Source organism: Camelus dromedarius, chromosome X, assembly GCF_036321535.1.
Source record: "Camelus dromedarius isolate mCamDro1 chromosome X, mCamDro1.pat, whole genome shotgun sequence".
In the NCBI taxonomy this organism is placed as follows: Eukaryota; Metazoa; Chordata; class Mammalia; order Artiodactyla; family Camelidae; genus Camelus; species Camelus dromedarius.
The window spans coordinates 90,540,273-90,563,443 of NC_087472.1; the positions used below are offsets into that span (position 1 = coordinate 90,540,273).

Sequence of the window (23,171 nt, forward strand, 5' to 3'; positions counted from 1 at the left end):
TAATTTCTCTGGAAATGCCTTTGTTTTTCCTGAATATAATGTTTATATTTCCCATAATAAAAGGAAAATTCTGAACATTTGGAAAAGTATAAAGATGAAGGAATAAATCACCAGTAAATCCTTGTATGAGGGATAAACTAGTTGTCATTTCAGAATTTTTTTATGAGTGGTGGAGCATGTGTACACAAATACACACACAAACATTTTAGAAAAATAGATTGTATACATTTTGTAACCTACTTCCTTAGCAGATGACAGGGTGATCTTTTCCATATCTGTAAATACTTGCCTATGTCATCACACTGAACATTGCACAGGATTCATAGGATTTCAACATTGCATTATATGAATTCACCATTATATATGTAACCAATTTCCTAGTATCGAATATTTAAGTTGTTTCTACTTTGTATCAATCCTAAGTATGCTATAAATAACAGTTTTCTGCCTATATCTTTGCATGCTTTCCCAGTTACTTTCTTAGTATAAGTTCCTTGAATTTAAGCTCATGGGTCATTGTATTTGTACATTTTAAAGACGTTTATGTATCATCAAATTATCCTTTGGAAAGCTTGGAATAATTTAATTTCAGCACATAGGTACGATTTGATGATGTTTGACTAAGGCCAGCAGGAGAATTGTATTTGAAATGTCACGCTAAGTTATCAAATGGCAAAGAGAAATGTTGCCCTACCAGGTTGCTTTACATTTCAATCTCTGCAGCATTCGAGACTAGGTTATATTTATGTTATAGGCAGCATTAATTTTTATGAATTAATTATTAATCGCTGATAAGATGTAAGTAACGCTGCATAATTCTCAATTGACCTGAGGATAAAGCTTTCCTAACATTCTGCGTTTCTTTGTTTTCTGGGTTATGATTTATTTTCTTAATTTAGCTTCTCATCCTCAAGTGAAATGTGGATTTTATAGCACAGATCATTCATTTGTGTATTCTTAAATGGCTTCTGCGGATTAACATGTTCTAAATACAGTTGATGGTAAAGCACTCAGTCTCTTGCCTAAATTATTCATGTTTTGGGGAGGCTCTCAGGCAAATGTCTGATTTTACTTTTCCACGTGAGTTGTTGTCTCAGTACATTTTACACAAAGGAAACAAAGCGGAAAATGTTGGAACTTGATGAAAACAAATCCCAGGTGCACACAAATAAAGAAGGGTAGAAAGGAGAAGCATATGGGAAGAGGAGCAGAAAGGAACAGTTGCCAGATGGAAGGAGTCAATGGAAGAGGCTGCCTAGGGTGTAGAAATGGAAAAGTCAAAATGTGGGGAGAGACCTTTCTATTTCTCAAAGCAGAAAGAATTCCAGTACTAGCATGAGTCACATGAAAACTGAGTGGTTTATATTAGTCACTGGGTTCAATTTTTTTTTGCCAGAAACATCAAGAATCATTGACTGCAACACTGTAGGAAAGCAATCCATTCCGATGTATATTTCATGCCAAAAGTCTCAGAATTCTGCATGTGGAAATAAACATATGGCTAAACACTGTCTTCCCTTAAAGTTGCCATCAAAATACCCCATTTTGTGGCTCTTCAAAAGTCACATTTTTATTGAGGACTGCTAGGTCTTTTACAGTGTGTCTATACACTATGGAACTAACCAACCAATGTACCTTTAATGGGATTGTTAGAACCATCAATTATCCTTCTGGATATTCTGGCATAATTTCCTTTCATTATTTTTCAGGTCCCATTTGGAAGCCAGTTCTGACCAGTGGAAGCGTCTGCACCTTTCTCTTCAGGAACTTCTGGTGTGGCTACAACTGAAAGATGACGAGTTGAGCCGGCAGGCACCTATTGGAGGCGATTTCCCAGCAGTTCAGAAGCAAAATGATGTTCACAGGGTAGGATATTTTAAAGTATAGTGTCTTGAACATAGTAAGCATTCAGTGACTATTTTAAAATTAGTTTCAATTGAAATTAGGTTGAAAAAGAAAGAAACCAGGTTGAATAGAAATCTTTTTTACTTCTCTAGTCTAAGGGTCAGTTAGAAATAATTCAAGCCATTATATTTTAAATGTCAAAAGCATCTGCATTAATAATAGCATTTAAGAAATTGCCCATGTCTTTTGGTGATATTTTATTTTGGAATAGATTAAATATATTCAAAAGCAGACAGAAACCTATAGTAAACACCCATGTACCGATCAAGACCTGAACGATTATCAATTCATGGCCAGCCTTACTTCTTCTGCCTCTATTTCATCCTCCATTATTTTGAAGCAAATCTCAGGCGTGGATCATTTAATTCATAAATATTGAGAGGTTATCTCTGAAAGATAAGAATTCACTCTTTAAAAGTAATCACATTGCTACTATAATACTTTTAAAATGTCAATAATTTTATCATGGCAAATACCGGGACGGTATTCAAATTTCCATTTCTTACATACATATCTTAAATGTTTTAACAGGTTTTTGAGTTTGGGGTGGTTTTTTTTTTTTTTTTTTTTTTGGTTTAAATAAGAATTGAAAAAGGTCCACATATTGCATTTGGCTGATTTGTCTTTTAAATCACTTTTTCAAAATTTTTTTTTATTTGGAGTAATTGCAGATTCACAGTAAGTTACAAAAATAGTACAGAGAGTTTCCCTGTACACTTCACCCAGTTTCTTCTAATGGTTATATCTTACATAACTATAGAACAATAATTATTGTCATTTTAGTGTATAATCAATATGAGAATTTACAGTTACAACAGTTACAACATAACTCATTTCAGACTAGCCACATTTCAAGTGCTCAGATGTGGCTAGTGGCTATTCTGTTAAACAGTGTAGTTCTGCGGTTTGATCATACTTAGGTTTGCCTGTTTTTGGTAAGGCTGCTTTGTAGGTGGTAATGTATTCTTCCATCATCAGAAGGTGCACAGTGTCTTGTCTTCTCTTTTGTGTGTGTGATTTTTGGCAGCCGTTAATGATCAGTGATAATTGCCTATTTCTATCACTTCTTCATTTATTAGGTGAAGTACTTCTATGAACAGAAAATAGACACTCATCCACTATTTGCATACCCAGTATATTTTTCGAATAGGGTAGGAATGATAAACGTTTCTCTTTACCAGTTTTCAGAATAACAACTTGCTCACTAGCATCTGCCAACACTGATCAATTGTCTATTTTTTGTTTGTTTTTCATTATATTTGTCTTGTCTGTTAGGCTCTAGGTAGGGAAGGCAGAGATTTGGTCTTGGTGACCCCCAAGACCTTAGTATCTAGCAAAGTGCATGACATACAGTGGATACTGATAAGTGTTTTTAAAATGAGAAGAAAAGGTACATGAACAGAAGGGAATAGAAAACCAAGTAAATTACTACCAAACAACAGAAGCTTGATAACATAGTACCACTTTTGTATGTTCACTGCTTAAAAGAAAAATCTCTTTGGAGACAGAGCCAAAAGTGGCATCTTGAAGAAAGATCAAGGGTTTGTATTATTCCAGAGGAGAGGATATAGAAGATTACAAAAAGACCCAGGAATCTGTTAAAAAAAAAAAAAAAGAAACTGCCAAGGAAGCTGCCAGTTTCTCCTTCATACAATTCAGAAAATTAAGGTAGTTTTTGTAGTAGAGTGTAATATAATAGTGATTTTTTTTTAGTGTTCTAACTTTGAATAAATAGTGAAAACATTCTGGCGTACATGTGGAAGAACATTTATTGAGAAGCATGGGCATTTTAAATAGAATGCATTAAATGATATAGTGAAATGAGACAGAATTTCTACAAAAGGTATAATTTTTAATTTAGTTCCAGAAATCCAAGAAGAGGAATCACTGGACAAGTGCACTAAGATTCAGGAGACTGAGATTCTAGCCATATTCCTCCAGAAATTAGACTGTGATTGCTACTTTGTTCAGCTGTAAAATGAGGAATTTGGTCGACATAATTTTCCACAATCCCTTCTAGCCAGCATTTTGTTATAAATACTGCCTTGTTACCCCTGGTTTTTGGCTTTGGTTGCTTGCTAGCAGTGGTAAAATGTTAGTACTTATCATTCTCAGTCCTCTTACTCAGGAATCTCACTACCAGGAACATGCTTTGGGGAGATGTGATGCTAGAGATGGGTGACATGCACCAGACTGAAGTGAATTAATCTCTGCTTGGCTAATGTGCTTATTGAGATATCCACCTACTACATCTCTTTGACATAACTCTAATAACTTGTGTTCTATACATTATTTCCACTGCACTATGTCTTTACTGCCCTCCAAGCCCAATTTAGATTCATTTATCAAACATTTTGATACCTCTTTTCTGAAACCCTAAAATTCTTTGCCTCATTATGTTTTTGTTGCTGTAATCTACAAAACCCTAAAGCTTGGAGAACCTAACTAAATAGTTTCTCCTATCCAAACGACAACAGAACAGACGGATATAGTACCTTTTCAGGATGAACAACCTCCAGCCTTCCAACACTAACACATCACTAGGTCATTTTACCTCGAAAATGTTTTTATGTATGTCCATGTATGGCTGAAACATTGTGTTGTATGCCAGAAATTGACACAATATTGTAAACTGACTATACTTGAATTTTTTTAATGTTTTTTAAAAAGTAAAAAAAAAGAAAATATTTTTTGACTGTGTTGCTGTCATCACCATAGTTAAATGTGAGATTATTTCTCCTAACCTTTCTGCATCTACTCTTGTCATCCTACAATGCAATCTACATTTTGGTCTAAGTATTCTATGTAAAAACATAATTTGAATTGTATTAGTCCTAATCTTAACACTCTTCAGTGGCTTTTCTGTGCCCTTGGGAAAAGAATAAAATTCCTCAGCAAGGACCCCAAAGTCCCATCTGTCTGGTCTAGCTCCAACTTCCTCTTTTCTTACTGTTTCTTCCTCTTACTCTCTGGACACTAGCTGTATTGCCTTCTTCGGTTTTTTCCATTTCTCTGTGTTCCTCTCAGGCGGGGCTTTGAACATGCTGATCCTGTCTGAAACCCTTCTTACTCATCCTACCTCCTCATAATTTCCTGGTTAACATCCTTTACATCTTGGCTTAGACATGGAGCACGCTTTTCTCTGATGCCCACTTTTGACCAGATCTCTCCCTCTATCCCCTCATGATACTATCTACATTTCCTTCTAGAATTTAACATTCCTCATCATCATGGGTATGTGTGACTATTTGATTAATGTCAACCACTTTCAATAAACCTTGTACTTCAAGAAACTTTCTTTGGGGAAAAGGGTTGTCATTTTTAACCTAGCACCTTATGAGGCGTCTGGTATGTGATAGACATTGAATAGATAAAGGAACATAGGAATTAAGGAAGGAAGGAGAGGAGGCAGAAAGGAAGGAGAAAAATAACCAGTGAACTAATCTTTTGTGCATTCTTCTCTAGACTACTGAGATCAAGGGTGAGCAGGGAAGGAAAGAAAAAGGGGTAATGTTCCTTCCTCGCTTGTAGGATATTTCTGTTTACTCCCAACTAAGCATCCTTTTGTAGTGTGTAAAGCTACTTTGATGCCACTGTTTTTACTTGTGATCTGGCCCAATGTTTTCCTAAGCTTCTCTTTGTATCCTTAAGAAAAACCCTTGTCACGGAACACTCTCCTCCCTCAAAGAACATCATCACTCCTAAGTGTTTGTGAGAGAACAATTTAGCACCCTATTTACTAAGTTTTGTCACATTTATTGCAGAAGCCCTTTTATAGTTCTTGTAGAATGGCTGTCCACTTAGTAACTCTCTTGTTGCCTGTGGACAAAAAGAACAAAGGAAAATTCTTGAAACTGGGTCTCTCTCTCTGATCTTCTGAACCCACTTAGGAAGACGTAAAGGAAACAATCAGTACAGAACTCCATCAAAAACTAGTCTTTGACAGATTTTATATTTGTAGACTTTTGTTGTGCTTTGCCAGGATTATAAACTGTCTTCCTCTTTACCAGTTTCTTGCTTCAAATACTGTTTAAATGGAATGTTTGGTATCAAGATGGGTCACTTTTTGTTGTAAACTTCTTCCCCATGTATTTGATGTGTCACTTTTTAAGACACCTGCTTATTTTCTATTGTAAATTATTAATGCCCTTGGTTGTTGCTTTTCATGGGAATACAAATCCCATTAAAATATCAGAAGTGTGAACCATAATCAGGTATTTTTCACTTTTCTTTAAATCAGAATGCTGATAAAACAGGCCACCTATTTTCTTTGTATATCATTGCAGATTAATGATAAAAAAATTTTATAACAAAATATCACATCATACTCTTCACTTAAAACAAAAATACATCGTCAGTCTGAATTACTGTGATGGAAGAGTATATTGTTTTGCTGTAGGTAAAATTGCAAGGCAGTCCACACAGGTAGCTGGGGACTGCGGTCTCACTCCCCAAAGCGGTTTTAACACCTTGGGAGTGGATCTGTGTTCCCCAAACCAGCTGGGCAGCATAACAACTACAACTGGAATGACTCTGAAGATTAATTAATAAAATAACGCTCAATATGCGGTGGAGTGTTATAAATAATTAAAGCTCAAATGTGCCTTAGCAAATATAAACTGACCAATTTTTATATCTTTTGAATACATTATCCTGGCTTTTACGGTTCCTCATTACTTGCCTCACTAGACTGACTCGTTTTCAATTAGTGTGTATTATTCTGGCCCAGATATATTTTTAAAACTGACTTCCTTGGTTTTACTTGAGCAGTCACCAAAGTGATATTTATTACTTGTCTACTTCTGTGATTAACCTAGAGAGAGTTTTAAAGGAGCAAATCATAGTGGGGAATTTCTAAGGAGAACTGCAATAAACCATGAGCTTATTTAATTTTCTTCATCCTACCCCAAATTTAAATGGAGATTGGGTCTTGATTGTAAGAACACTGTAGGTAATGACTTTTTGTTTGCACTGTCACTAATGAAATTGTTTGTCATTTGGTTTTCATCTTTCCATTTTAAAATCTCTATAATTCCTTCCCTAGAGACCATTAAGAACTCCTTCAAAGCTTCCTGAGATTTTTCTGGTTAAGATTTAGATGGAAGTAATCAATACATACATTATTAAAACAGTGGACAGAAAGCCATTATTGTATGGATGCTGTTGACAAATGAAAAGGCTTGAATAAAGTAGTTTACTTGTTCATTTGTCAGGTCATATATTTTGCATGTTCGATCTCCTCAGAAGTCACCACAAAGTGAGGGAGAGGTTCAGAAATTCAATAAAGTTATCCTGAAATCCCATTGTAGATTATACATTTATTTAAGCTAATTCTGTTATCAATGCTGGCCTGCTTCCTTTGGGTACATTTTAGTATGTGTTAGCTTGATAAGTTGCCTGTGTTTTCTTTCCACAGAAACAGAAAACGTCTTTAGGTGCCATTTGTGAACATTAAGATTCAAGTCAGCTCTGTGGTACCAAAAAAAAAAAGCATTGTTCCTTACCACCTCTGAAAAACAACATAAAAAGTTGCTGATAGAGTGATTCATTCCAAGATTCAATGATCTGGCCTCTTGGAGTTTCTAGACAAGTTTGGTTCCCCTGCAGATTTCACTGTTAGTCATGTCTACTCTAAGATGTCTGCTTGATTATGTTGGAGGAAATAGACGTTTCTGATATATTCTTTAATCACTAATGGAGTAAGCAACTTTTGTATAAGTTTGGTATTTTATTCAGTCATATTTAGGAGTGCTGAATAGAAAAGATTTTAAATTATTTTTAGAACTATATTTCTAGTCATTTGAGGAAGTCTTCTGAAAACTAGCTATATCATCAAGACTTGAGAAGAGAGTCATCTAGGATTTGCTGCTTTTGTTTAATGAATATAATAAAAATAAAATATGAGTAATTTACAATTGACTTCTCTACCAAAGTCCTCTTTCTAACCATGTCAAAACATTTTGTTAGCTTTACAAATACTATTTGTATAGTGCTTTGCTTTTACAAAGCACTTTTACACACATGCATTTAATTACAAATGAACTCCTGATCTTTTTCTATGTTATTCTATTTCCTCAAAAAAATATTTTAGGAAAAACTGTACCAAAACTCAGACTCCTAGAGTTTATTGATTCTTTTAGTAATTATTTATTGAGTGCTTACTCTATGCCAGGGGTTGAGGGTACAGTCGTGAACAAAACAAGATTCAGCCTCCACAGACCTTCAAATTTTAGTGAGGGAAACAGACAGTAAACCAATAAATTAGTGTATAAAATCATGTTGGGTCAGTTCTATGAAAAGAAAGTAAAGAAAATAAGGACAGAGAAAGACTGAGAGGCAGTGGCCTACCTGAAGAAGTTATATTTGAGCAAAGGGCTGTGTAAGTGAGCAAGCCAAGCAAAGGCCTTGAGTGGAATATATTTTAGGCAGAAGGAGCAGCAAATGCAAAGGTCGAGATGTAAGAACAAAGATAGCAAATGGGTTAGTGGTAGATTGTAGAGAGAGAGAAAGGCCAGATAATGAATGGTCTTCTCTGCCATAGTTTGGAGGTGTATTTTATTCTCTGTGTGATGAGATGTCACAGGAGGACCACAAGCAGGGATGATGTGATATGATTTATGTGTTCAGAAATTGACTCTGGCCTCTATATGAAGAAATGATGATAGTAGGAGCAAAACTGAAAGCAGGGAAAAAGTTAGAAGGGTATTGAAGTCATTTAGGAAGGAGATAATGATGACTTGGACTGGAGTGGAAATAATAGATATGATGAAAAATTATAAGATATATTTTGAAGGTAAAGCTGATCCACCTTGTGATAGATTGTATGGAATATGAGAGAAAGCGAAGAGTCAAGGGTGACTCTGAAGTCTGTGGTTTGAGCAAATGGGAAAATGATAATGCCATTTATGGATATGGGAAAGACTTCAAAATGATCATGGTTGAGGGTGTGTACATGGAGCAAAACAAGAGTTCCATTTCTGGATTACATTGATAAACAAATGGTATGATTCAGAAATTATTCACCACTTACACTTGACAATCTCAAATTTTAGCTGAGCCTCTTGAGAATGAATACAAATTAGTTTTTCACAGGATCTCCTAATAATCTATTCATCTGTACTATTGCTTCAGAAAGAATTTCCAGGATTTAGGATTTAGGCTCAATGACCTAAGACCAAATTGTCAAAATGACCATAAGAGCAGATTGCATTTTCACCAGTGATTTTTCAAAGTCAACTCAGTATTTAGCAACATGATTGTCAGTAGGAAATGACTTCCCCAGTGGTTGCTGGAAGCAGCCCAACCTTAGGATTGAGAGTCAAACAGCTGTGCAAGATGCTGTGTGGGTACTGAACTATTCCTCCATAGTGTCACAGACCTACAAGCTGGCTGGACTCTATGCTAGTCTGTGCCCTTGATCTCAAAGAATCCAACTTTTTGTTTAAAAGACTTCCAAAAAATAAATCTCACCAAGGAGTTTGGAAAACACATTTTCCCCCTAGATGCTCAAAGATGTTTTTTCATGTAGTAAAATTAGATATTTTAAAAAATAATTTCAGGCTTGAAATATGTCCATTTACTTTTCAACTTTGCTCCAAATTGACTTAATCTCACTTATAAATTAATGTCATTTTTCCTGTTGGCTATCTGAAACAATGGGTAGATATGTCTGATACTGTAATGCCTTATAGAGGGAAAATAAGATGGAACTTTGTTTATCTTGTTTAAAGATGATTAAGTAGTCAAACTCATAGAAACAGAGTAGAAAAGTGATTGTGAGGGTCTGCGGAGAGGAGGAAATGTGGAGTTGTTCAGTAGGGTGTGAACTTTCAGTTACGCAAAATGAGTAATTTCTAGAGGTCTGCTATACAGCATCGTGCCTGTAGTCAACAAGGCTGTATTATACACTTACAACTTTGTTAAGAGGGCAGACCTCATGTTAAGTGCTCTTGGAACAATAAAAAAAAAAGATGATTATGACCTTTTCTTTATAGCCCGGATGCCCCATTTTCATAACTTCTCTAATACCAACTATCTTGAATGGATATTAATTGAGTCCTTTGTCTTTCTGGAATTTTTTTTTGCTGTTGCCACTTTCTGTAGGTTTCTTTGTTTCATAAATCTCTATGATTTTGCCTTAGATTCTTAGAGGCAAAATTTCTGCTACTCCAGATAACCATATTTCTGGAGTTTGACCTTTTCCATGATCTTGATTTTAAATTAATTGGGCACTGATTGTCCCTAAGTCAGCATTTAGTAAATAAAATATTTCTGATGTGTTTTAGACTCAAATATGGTGGCTCTTTAAATGAGGAAGGTCATTATGGTGACAGAATATATTCAACAACTTTCTCATCAGAATTAAAAACAGTATAGGCGGCATACAGATAGGGTAGAAATAATATGGAAACTAGAATGATAATACAGGATAGCAAAACTAAAATACTTTGCAGATACAATTGTGTTGATGTCCTTGTCCCATGGCCACTGAGTAACCATTTGTTGAATGAATGGCACCATTGGATCACTGTAAATTTTAAAGTCTGTTCTCTCATCTCCTAGCTGATGCTACAGACCAGGGGAAAAGCCCCAACCAGCAAGTCAAATAATGGAACTTCTGAATGTGTGGGCATGAATATCTTCTCTAGGGAAGAAATCACTAGGATTAAGAAGGCAAGGCTAATAGAACTTGCTCTTGAGGAAAATCCACCCAGCTTTGGATCTGCAACATAAGAGAAGACCCAGAAAAAGATCTCTCCATTTTTCCCTATTGACTGCATTAATTTTTATTCTCTAATAATTTATGAGACCAGGCTTCCACCCTCAAGCATGGTCTGCGTCTAAATCTAACTGGCTTTCATTATAACACGCTCTGGTTTTCTACCTGGGTGTTCTTTTATTTATTCAACAATATTTATTGAGTATCTACTATGTGCCAAGCTATGGCTGCAATTTCTATCATTACTAATGATGCCTAGGAGAAACTGTCTCAGACTGCCACGTGTAACAGGCCTGTGACCAATTAATGAGCTAAATGTATTGATTATAGAATAAATTACTGGATGTTAGAAGTTAGATAAGGTACTTAGAAAACCTCCACATTTTGCAAATGAGGAAGAAAAGGCTCAGGGAGGTTTTATGATCCATTCTAGATCATGCAGCCAGTTTTTGGCCCAGCCTAAACTTAAACTTTAGGTGTCTTGACACTCAGGACAGTGCTCTTTTCACCACTTCAGTCTGCCTCTCAGAATGGTTCTGTGAAGTCCTCCTAACAAATGTGGAAATAATGTGTTGTTGTTCCTTCAGATTTCAGTCCAAAGAATGCACACAGATACAGACTTGCCACTTCAGTGGGAATATAGATAAAAATCCAGCTCCATGGAAACTGTGCACTGTACATAGTTGAAAGAGATCTCTGTTTTGAAATGCCCGGGTTTTTATTTACCTCCTTCCTTAGTAATAGGGCCCCTGCCTCTTGGTGAAAGCAACATAGCTTTTCCCTCTGTAATGTCTGTGCCTGTGCCCAGAGTTCTCTTCTGTCCCTCTCTTCTCCGAGTATCTCAGTCTTCATCCCCTCTATACATGGTTATAAGGTACTTCTTTTTATGTATAATTAGATATTTATGGTAATATTCACAATATTTTTTTCTACAAGTAGGACAGACAGGGAGAAAAATCAAATAATTGAAGATTTGCTTCTTCTCTGTTACTTTCCGGTTTTTAAAGTTTCTGATTTGCTTCATCATCATTAGGATTTTCTACTATGTGGCTGCCAAATTTTTTGTAATTCAGGAAACTTATATTTTTGCTGTTACTCATTTTCAGCCTGGCTTAAAAATTTCAGGATTTGGATTCTCAGTGGCTAAAGAACTGATGGCCTTGGGTAAATCCTAACTTATCTGTACTTCAGTTTGCATTGCTAAAACATTAATTTTGTAAGAGTACACTTTTATACAAACATACCTACTCAACCAAACTATTGACTCCTTAAGGACCAAGATCAGGTCCCTACATCTTCCCTACCGTATACATAATAGATTCAAAATAATTATTTGTGAATGAATAAATTAATCAGTCAACAGTCAAGTCACCCAGTTGGTTACTATCTGTGATGTATAAATACTATCCATCAGATAATTTAACCTTCACAATAAAGGGATTTACCTTGGGATTTACTGCTCGTGTAATTTTGCAGTATATGATTCATGTAAGTTTATTTTGTGAACCTTGAAAAGCTGAAGGAAAAATATCAATTTAGTGTGCCTAGCTTTTTCTCATTTATAAGACAGAATATTATTTTTCTTTTAAAGAGGTACTCTAAGTCTTCAGTAATTGCTTCTAATTCTTCCACATCACTGTTTCAGACCCTTGGGCCTGGCTATCTTAGAAAGAGGAAGAAAAAAGTAAGGGGGAAAGGATGGGTTTTAAAGAAAATAATTTTATCTGTTCAAAAAATTCAGGAAGGAAATATCTTAACATTTGAATACTGACATCTAAATAGTGCAAAAATGTATTCTGTATGTGTGTGGGAGAAGGGCTTTATATCTGATAACTTTTTTCATATCAGCACATGAATGAACCAACTTATCTAATTTAAAATATTAATTATAGTCTTTGATACAAAATTAGTATTGTATGTGAGTATAGATTTTCATTCAAGTAGACTTCCTTTGAGAGACAAGACACTTATCAAAGAGTTAAGGCTCTTGACATTGAATGTCCTTGTTGTTTAAAAATGGCTCCATTTTCCTTCCTTTTAAAAAACAGTGAACTGTTGTAACATGCAGCCTATGGTAAGTTGATTAGATACTGAAAAATCGATTTTCCATTATTTTAATGCAGAATCTTCATGGGGTTTTTGCTGTTGTTGTTGTCATTGCTGTTATTATTTTTACTCCATGAGCCTCTCTCTTTTAAACACCATGCTACAAGGACCAGTGATGCCCATTGCCTAGAACAGTGTCTGGTCATAGTAGGTGCTCAAAATTTGTTACTTGAATAAATGCCAGAGAACCTTTCATCTAACCATGTTTAAAATGACATTCCTATATATGGTTATTTCCTCCCTTTTTTTTCTGTGGGTTTTAATTCCTTTTTTGCAGTTAGTCTAAATCTTCCTGAATTTTGAAGATGCAGTCATTTAACCCTCTCTTCCATCTACTTTCTTTTCTTAATTTCCGGCAACGATGTGAAAATAATGGTGCTTGTGTCTTTGGAACAACAGAACTAACTTTGTCTTTCCTGTAGACTCGTTTTAATCACAGTGACTCATATTTAAGAAATAAACTGTGCAGCTGTGATGAAGCTAAGCCCTTGGCAACAGCTCAAGGGGCAAAGAAGTGGTCTCTCACAATGGATGGGTGGTCATCAGCCTTGAATTGTTTGCTATTCGGTTTTAACAATGGAATTGTATCATCAGTGTCTTGGACTTTTTCAGTTTGATGGGACCTTTAAGATCCATTTCCTTTTTTTGCAGACCTTGTTCCAACAATTTTCTCCACTTTCCCCTGAGGTCTTTAATATATTCCTCTCTGTTATAGTAATCAGCTCTCCTTGTTTACCTGATGCTCTCCTGGTTTCAGCATTGAATGTTCTGTGTCATAAAATACTCCTTAGTACCTGGGAAACCAGGGTGTTTGGTTACCCTACTGCTAGCTTCCATCTTCCAGTCTGTGTTCAAACCATTCTTATCCTAAAAAGAATATGTCTCTCTTTACCTTGGGATTCTCTCTGTCCCATCTTCCTCTTTTCCCTCTCAGAAGGAAAGATACTGCACAAATAGTTGCCATTTGAAATGCCTACTCTTTCTTATACCACTCACTCCTCAACTAAACCTACTTCCAAGGCTGAAACTCTTCCCACCAAGTCTGAGGAATACTTCTCAGTGCTGATCTTGCTTTACTTCTGTGTGTCATGATTGGACACTCTTGGTCACTATATTACTCCCAAACTCTCACTCTCTCTTCGATAGTTTTACACTCCTTATTTCCCCCAGTCTTTCCACTTATCCAATCCTTTTCAGCCTTTCATAGGATCCGATTCCTCTGTCTGCTCATTACATTTTTATGTTTTCCAGAATTTTCTGTTCAGCTCACTCCACTGAGTAATCTCATCTACTTACGTCATTGTAATCCTTGCCTGTATGCGTAATTGTAGGCACTGAGTGGGTGTTAGCTTAGGGAGAGAGTGACTCCTAAATCTCCTTTCTTCTCCCTAAACATTGGGCTTGATATTTATTTCCTTCTGGAATAAACGTTACTTCTCCAAGCTGAATGTATCATACCTCCTTACTCTGTTCCCTGTACAGATCCCCGCTCATACCAGTGTTGGGTTTTTAATATTCATCTTTATTCATTTTATCCTGAATGTGCATGTGAGGTGTTTTGGACCAGAATCAGATTTCTTTTAGTTACTTTACAGTAAATATCATTACTACCTTCCTCCCTTTGCTCACGGCTTATCCTTATGAAGACATGGTGAGAGATGATGACAGATTTTCCCCTATGAGTAGCTGGGTACTCCATAGGCAAGAAACCAGGGGGAAAATGATTTTTCTCTGCTTATAAAGGAGAAGGAGGCAGTTGTTCCCTTCTCTCCCTGAAAGGGTCTCCTTGGAAACTCTAATGGGCCTGAGTCCTAACTCCAAATTGTCTAGGAGAACTAGCCCCATGCATCTCAGGTTTTACAACCTAGAAGTGTCTCCAAGATCTGGGCTTTATATTTTTGAAATGTAAATACCTACAGAGAGAGTAGCTCCAGCCTTTCTGACAGCTTGGGGCTTAACCTCGGAAACTGCTCTACAACCAAACTCCTCTAGGGCTATAACCATTTAGCCCTCTTGGATCAGATAAACTAACTAGCCACATGACTACAGATCTAATTCCCATGGTATGAGAAGGTGTTCAGGAGCTTTTATAGAGGTACTGAGAAATCCCAGAGAGTTTATTTCCTCACGTTGAGTTTAACTGCCCCCAGCATTCACTCCTCTACTCAACCTAGAAACTAGGAGTCATCCATGCTCTTTCCTCCCTCTTCTCCAGCATCTGTTCACTCACCAGATTCTCACATCTCTACTCTAAACATTTCCCTGCTCTCTTTTTTTTTTTTTTGTGCCATTGCCCTGGATTAGATCCTCATGATCTTTCAGTGAATTCTCCAAATTGCCTCCTGTTTTCTGATTCCATTTCTGTCCTTCCCAAATACTTACTCTGTACTAATGTCAGAGAAATCTATCTGAAGCATACACATGCCCATGCCACTCCCCTGCTTAAATCCCTTCAAAGGCTTCTGATTACCTACAGGACAACACCTAGGCTTCTTAGCCGGGCACATATCATAGGTTGAGCTTCAGATCCTGACTTAAAAGTCTAATCTAGTTTGTGATAATAACAGTGCCCTGCTTCATCTCTGGACATTTCTTCTGGTGCTTTGTGTTCTAGAAACACTGGTCAACTTGAGATAACTGCAAATGCCACACTGTATTATGCCCTATGTCTTTGCATCTGCATTTTCGTCTTATTTCTTTCTTCTTCCTCTGACTTGCTCTTCCCTGGCTAACTCATGTTCATGCTTTAGAATTCTCCTATGAACACTATCTCTTCAGGAAGCCTTTCCCAATTTCCTTTCCTATATTGTACAAGTCTATCGCACTTTCCACATTGTGTTGAAGTTTTTTGTGTTCAACTCTTCCACTATATAACGTAAGTTCCTACATGGGAAGGGCTGTTTTGCGTTCAACTTTGTATTTCTAGTCTCTAGTATAACCATTGACACATAGTAGTTAAAAAAAAAGGGAAGCCATTATTGTTTTTATAATTGTTATGTCAGCATCAGCTTCCTCCTGTCAAGTCCAAATAGAGAGACTAGACAAAAACAATAATTTTCTTGAAGTTAGAAAAATTAGATACCTGAGAAAAATACAGGAATACAAGAACTATATATATATATGCACATGCATGCACGTGAGCACACGCAAACACTTACCCACACACCACACACACAGAGATTTCAAATGAAATATTAGAGGGAGAATCAGCCTTACATGTAAACAGAGTAAATAACCCTCCTACTCTGTATGATTTCAAGGGAGCAAGAATATCCCACTATGTAGAAATTACTTCTGTATCCACAAGCTGAGTCGTAATATTCCATTTACAGAATTTCGTTATTTCAGCTCAAGCACCTTGCCTCCCTACTGAATTGTAAATAACTTTGGAAGATGAATCATTTTGCAAAGTATCAGACTAAGGATTCCTTTGATTGGTGGACACCATTACGATTTTATTTATAAGTATGCCATGTAATACATTTCTGGAGCACTCTTATAACATGGTATATCTGAAGTTTAAAGGATATACTGCTAACTTTTCTCCCAGTAACAGAACAGGGCTTAAATTCAATAGGCAACATTACTAAAACAATAGGGTAGAATTGAAAAAATATGAATAATTAAGCCGTAGATCAGGGCAAATGTTATCACTGTTGATTTTACATTGACCTTTTAGCATTTATGTGATACTTAATACTTTCATTAACATCTTCACTTCTGAGATTGCAGAATCTGGGTCAGTTACGATCTTCAATGGTTTCAGAGTATCTGTTAATTTATCCCAGCCTCACAGGAGGTCTCACAACCCTTAGCACTTGATTATATATGAATTGTATTCTTTTCATTGTTTCTAGTCTGTTAGTTTACTCCCTTATTTTGATTCAGAAACTTCTTGAAGGCAGAAACTATGCATTTTGCTTTTCTTTTAATCCCTGTATCAAAGAAGATTAGAGATTAAAATTGATAACAGAGATGACCTCAAGATACCTATTTTAGGCCCTCTCTTTTTATAGAAACTTGTTCCCACAATTCCGACCTCCAGTATACCTCAAAACATTTCTACCATTCTCAAAGAAGTCACAATGGATAATGTAATGGGTTTTTTTTTTAAGTATTGAGTTTTTACTTAGCTTACAATTTGTACATCATTATATTCATTATCAGACATTTTGACAGAATTACCTGGAGAGTATGAATTGGATTGGTTGTATACTTCAATACAACGTAACCTTTCCCAAATAACTCTTTAGCTCTCCCATTATGCTCTGGGTATCCATTATTTTGGGTATGTGTGAGTCTTCATTAGCACTGCTAGGGTTTTGCAATACATATCTTACAACTTTAGCTTCTGATTTCAAGTTTGGCAGTCAAATTATATAAATAAATCACTCTTATCTTAATTAAAGGGCGTTAACATATCTTGAAAATTCCCCTATCCTCTCCAGAATAGTTTTACAAACACAATGGTTTCCTGATTAACAGAAAGATCTGTCGAGCCTTCTTTATCATTTTCTAACTATCAGTTTATAAATAAAGGAGATAGAAACTGACCTGGGAATTTCATAGCCAAGTTCTGAGCACCCAGGATTAATTCTGAGAAGAATGTCACAAGCCAAATAAGCATTTCTTTTCATCTCATTTCACAGGCCTTCAAGAGGGAATTGAAAACGAAAGAACCTGTAATCATGAGTACTCTTGAGACTGTAAGAATATTTCTGACAGAGCAGCCTTTGGAAGGACTAGAGAAACTCTACCAGGAGCCCAGAGGTAATTGAATGTGGAACTGTAATAACATATTGATAGAAGGATCAGTGGTGACAGGGCAACCCATCCATTCTTGCTGACAGGGTCTGGGTAACTCTCATATTTTCCAAGTTAAATACAATCGATTCAAATTAAACCTTGATGTTGAAAGAGACAAAGGAATCATAAACCACCATGCATAAATCTGTTTGCACATTCATAAATAAACATTAAAAGAGATTAGCAATCAGTTATTGAAACATTTAGAAAATAATAAACAAAAGAGATTATCTGTGAGAAGGAAGTTTATTTTCACAAAGGCTACAGGCTAATTTTCAATTTAAGAGCCTTACTGAAGTAAATTAGAGCTTGTGATGTGTATCCTAACATTTTTCTACTCAATAGCTTGAATGAATCTTGGATTATCTGATTGATATAAGGTAGAACAGATTCGCTCAGGAGGACAGACGTCAGATGTGCTAAACTGTATCAGAATTTATGCCGAAGTATAAAAGAGCCATTAATCAGTAGGTTGGCCTCTGGTTAAACTGTACTCTCTTTCTTTTTTCCAGTATGACCTTTTCAACAATGTTTTTTTTTTTTTAACACGAAAATGAATGTGGCCTAAAACCTTGTCATATTACCAATTTAGAGCTGCCTCCTGAGGAGAAGGCCCAGAATGTCACACGGCTCCTACGAAAGCAGGCTGAGGAGGTCCACACTGAGTGGGAAAAATTGAACCTGCACTCTGCTGACTGGCAGAGAAAAATAGACGAGGCCCTAGAAAGACTCCAGGAACTTCAGGAGGCGACAGATGAGCTGGACCTCAAACTACGCCAAGCTGAGGTGATCAAGGGATCGTGGCAGCCTGTGGGTGATCTCCTCATTGACTCTCTCCAAGATCACCTCGAAAAAGTCAAGGTACCGTCTACTGCTTTGCTTCAGGGGCCTTTGAGAGACATAAAACAGGTTCTAATCTGAATTTATGTGCAGTTATTTTCTTCTCACAAAGTTAAAAATAGGGCCCTTAAGCATTAGAAATCAGTCCATCTTTCACAAATGCAAAGTCTTCTTGCACACAGTGTTTTCTCTAAGAGAAGATGGTGATCTAATCATCGATCTGTTTTCATTAATATAAAATGGAATCTTTAAAAGTTACAGGGAAAAAAATACCATTTTGACTTTGCTGTTAGGAAATTAAGTGTTTGTACTAACGTAGTCAGATTTGTGTGTGTCTGTGTGTGTGTGCACGCACGTGCATTCTTTGTGGTTCTTAGTATCAGAGTAAGGAGAAAGAACATTTAATGAAGAGCCAGGAGTCTAGGTTTGGCCTTTTTGCCAATTAAACTGCATGACTTGGGTGAGTCATGGTACTGTGAACCGAGGCCATTAAGGCTTCCCTTCCCTTAGAAGGCTATGTATGTAATACAATTCTGAGTTGTAGTCTGCTGCAGATATTAGGAAACATTTATTTAGAATACTGTCCATGAGACCAAAGTTAAATTCCCTTTTGGCACAACGATGATAAATATATTCTTTCTTTGTAAATATATTTAGGAGTATCATTTTGGAAACCAGCAACTTGAAACCTATTTTGTCTACTTATCTGGTGTGAAAACCAACAAAAGTCCTCCGAGAGTCCAATCCAGATGAAGTGAAATGCTCACCTGCACCTGGTTTGTTAGCCGGCACCCTCATTGTGGAAGGGCTCTTCCCCCTTGGCTTTCATGGCACTGTCTCATCCACACTCTTCTTCCTTTATTTTCCTCAATTCTGAAACTCTCAAATGTTAGCATGCCCGAGTTTCTAACCTTCCTCAGTTTTCTTTTTATTATCTGAATGCTCCCAGTTTGAAATGGCAGGATGGTGACAAATCTCAATTTCAAGTCTAGATCTCTTTTCTGATCTCGTAACCTATATGCCATTAGAATCAAAATGCAACCATTCTGAAAGCAAGTTCATTCGTTCTCCTCTCGGTCCCCTTACCTGCCCTTTCTTCTGTTTCCTATTTCAGTTAATGGATCATAATCCAACAAGTGGATCAGGCTAGAAACTTGAAGTCTGTCCTTAAATTCTTCTACATTTTCACTGACTGTACTTGATTGATCATTTTACCTCAGAATATCTCCTTTATATTTTGTCTCCTCTTTTTAACCAATGTCCTGTTCCAGGCTCCAGCATCTGTTCCTCAGATGATTGTATCATATATCCTTAAATCCCATTCCCCAGTCAGTGAACCTGGCATGTCACAAACACTGCATTTGAAATACTTGGTGAATGAATGAATGAACAGTTTCTTTACTGATGTTTTTGCATTACCCATTCTCTTCCAACTCGAATCCAAACTCTTTGCAGGAAACAGTCTGCCTGACAATGAAGTCCAATGAATGAAGAGAGCAGGTGGCCCATTTTCCTCCTAGCCATGGCTGACATTTCTGACTGTTGTTCCCATCCCAGCCATTCAGTACACTCTGACCACACCCGCTCCTTAACCAAATATGCTGTCTTTTTCCATAACTCTGCCTTTGCAAATGCTTTTCTCTCTGCCTGGCTCATGCCACCTTATCTGCCTGGTGAACTTCTACTTAGCCCTCAAGTCCCAACTCAAATGACCCCTGTCCTTGTAGTTTTCCCTGAGTGTCTTCCACCTCCAACTCCCACCAAGCAAAAGAAACGGCTCTCAATTCAGTGCTTTCACAGATCACCACACATGCTTAAATTGTCACACTTAAATTTCACGTATGTTGTAGTAAGTCACGCACGTCCTTTTTTTCTCCCATAGAAAGTGAGGTTCCTACGAGCAAGGGTCATGCTGTACATCTTTGAATTTGCAGTTCCTAGTACAGTGCCAGCAATGTGTAAGGAATCTAATTCAGCTTCTTTATTCCTTCATTCAACAGTTGTTTTTGAGCTACTGTGAATATGCTATATAGGTAGTTATAAAGGAAACAGACTTGCTGTTTTTCCTCCTGAAGCGTATATAGTCTACTGTTGAATTGAAAAGCTCTTCATTAAATAGTAGGTGAAGATTTAAAAGGGGATTAAAATGTGACTCTCTAATTTCTCAAATCTCTTCCACTCCAACATTCTGTGACTCTGCACCTAACATTTAAAGCTATGGTTAACATTTCTGCACACAGGAAAATTAAAATAATATTTTGCAGTGTATTACCCTGTATTTGCTCAGCATTAAAAATACTATTTCTATCCAAAAATATAGGAAGTAAATTTTTGAAACTCCTCCCCCAAATAGCAAATAAACTTAAGAGAAAGAATGTCCCAAAGGAACTAAGTTAATAAATCAATTAAGTGGGTGAATGTATAAACTTTAGAGCAGACACAAGGGATTCATTTTTAGCCATATCTGTCACACCGGAGCGTTTACAGGATGCTGAACATGGATGGAGAATGTTTGCAGCACGATTCAATCACGAAAACTAACTAAAAGTAGAACAGCTCAAATATCAATGGGCTCTAACCCAACACTATTTGCGGTTTTCTTTTCAGTTTCCGTCTCAGCTGTTCTTCATCCTAAGACCGACTACATTTCCCATACCCTAATTGATAAGGCTCCTCATTCTGATGCCAATAATAACATATATACATTAAATGCTTCTTCAAGAAGAGTTTATATATATCAACGCTATCTTTTTTAAGACAAAAATACACATAAGTTATAGTACCTATCAGAATATGTATGTACTGGTCATAATAGATGTGATTATTTTGGTTTCTAAATTAGTATTGTATGAACATCTTATGCATATTTTAAAACTATGGATTACATGAATTCATATATATCTATTTCCCTTCAGTAGTTCCTCTTTGTTTTGTAGCAGAAATAAAAACCCAGTTTTTTTTCTGTTGCATCTCAACAACACCAGATTTGAAACTCTGAAACATTGGTAGTGGGGATTTAGGAGAAGTGAATTTTATTAACTGAAACTTACTTTAGAAAGAGATAGCAGAGTGCTTAAACCCACTGTCTCATTTTTCTAGTCAACGATTTAAGTGCTCAGCAGCTCCACACTGTTGGGAACTCCAAACCGATAGCGAGACATGTCACAAGAAGAACATTTTATATACCCATCTCAGTTCCTTTTCATCACCCTAGTGACTCTATCATAATGCCCACCTCCATTCGGGCCTCATTTGTTGAAGAAGTTGTTATTCAAGTGATGATGGAATGTGTGTTTCTGTAAGATTTAATATTGTATCATTTCACTAGCAAATGTGACTTGAATTTGGAGAATGGATAAAAGAGCAAAAACTAAGTCCTGGAACACTATGGAAATGGCCTTATTACCCGTAATCATCTTCAGGATAGTGTACACATAATAAATCAAGAGAAAGTAACAAAATGTTAATATTGACTGTTTAGCTAAGAGAATCTCAGCCTTCCAAATATAGCTCCCATAGAAATAACCACTAGAATAAAATTTAAATTTCAAATGCCTCTTTGTTTTTAAAATTCATGATTTACACTGCTTATCAAATATTTTAAGGATAGAATCATGATTTCTCACTTTACTGGAAATAACACCAATGCTTATGTGACTATACAAATATTCTTACTTTCCTTGTAGTAATGGGGAATGAGAATAACTCCTTGAATCACTAGGTGCTCTACATAGATCTTATAAGTAGAATATATGCAAATTTTAATAAAATAGAATGACTTTTGAACCTAAAGTCTACATATGACATTTTTGTTCTTGAGAACAGTTCCTATATGAAAAAGTTTGTGTGAGTTGTTATTTTTCTTTTTGTTCTCATCTACCATGGTTTCTCGACATAGATTGCTGTGTCATTCTAGAGCCAGGAACATTTCACCGCCCTTAGTTTGCCAATTGATTTGAAACACACTTTTTCGCACACCATAGGTAAACTCTCCCAGGCTGCCATCTTGGAATGTGCGAATTTGTCACAACTATGTAGTTATGCATTTTATGTGTTGTTTTCCATCAGACTTTTAACTTGTATTTCTTACAATAAAGTCATGGACAGGGATTCTGTGAGTTTTTCCTTAAAGTTCTTACAATGAGATATGTTAATTAGAGCTTTTTGGAATTATAATAGAGAATAATGTAATGATGTGCATAGTAGAACAGGAACTATGATGAAGCCACCATGCCGTCCTGACTTATTTAACGTTCAACATTTACATTTAAAAATTTAAGAAGAAAACTGGCAATGCTTCTCTTCAGGCTACCAGCCTGAGTCCCTGTGGCTTGGTTTATCTGAGAAATTTGTCAAAGAAATGCTGTCTCAGAATTGGACACTGAGAAAACCAAGTATGCTTCCTCCTTACAGGGAATATGAAATGTGAGATAATGTATTAGAATTTCATCTTCACTTTGGCAAGCAGGAAACTTTCTGCCATGTTCACACGGCTCTGTCTTCCCTTTCTGCTTTTCTCATCTAAACCCTGGTTCTAATGTTTTATTATTATTTTATTAATTTTGTTCTATTTGTCATTTATATGAGTCAGCCTTAAATCATTTCTTATATATGAGTTTTATAGAGAAAATTGATAATCCTTTCTGATAGAGAGAGGTGTTGCATGGTTAGACAGAACCGTCACAAATAGGGCAGCCCTAAGAAAGATTCAAAATATGTAAGCTCTCCTCACCCTGAATAAAGGAATGAGATGCTCCAGAATGAATAAGATGTAGGAAAAGGAAAGCTTACTAAT

The 23,171-nt window shown here is 36.3% G+C and overlaps 1 protein-coding gene across 9 annotated transcripts in view; it reads left to right on the forward strand.

The window, feature by feature from the left end:
* Window positions 1-23,171, forward strand: part of DMD (dystrophin) — a 1,947,932-nt gene that overhangs the window by 1,618,801 nt on the left and 305,960 nt on the right. For all 9 annotated transcript variants that reach the window (XM_064483309.1, XM_031445593.2, XM_064483311.1 and 6 more), the window contains 3 exons: window positions 1,710-1,866; window positions 17,380-17,500; window positions 18,129-18,397. In XM_064483309.1, coding sequence (XP_064339379.1) covers window positions 1,710-1,866; window positions 17,380-17,500; window positions 18,129-18,397 — 547 coding nt within the window. The remainder of the gene's footprint in view (window positions 1-1,709; window positions 1,867-17,379; window positions 17,501-18,128; window positions 18,398-23,171) is intronic.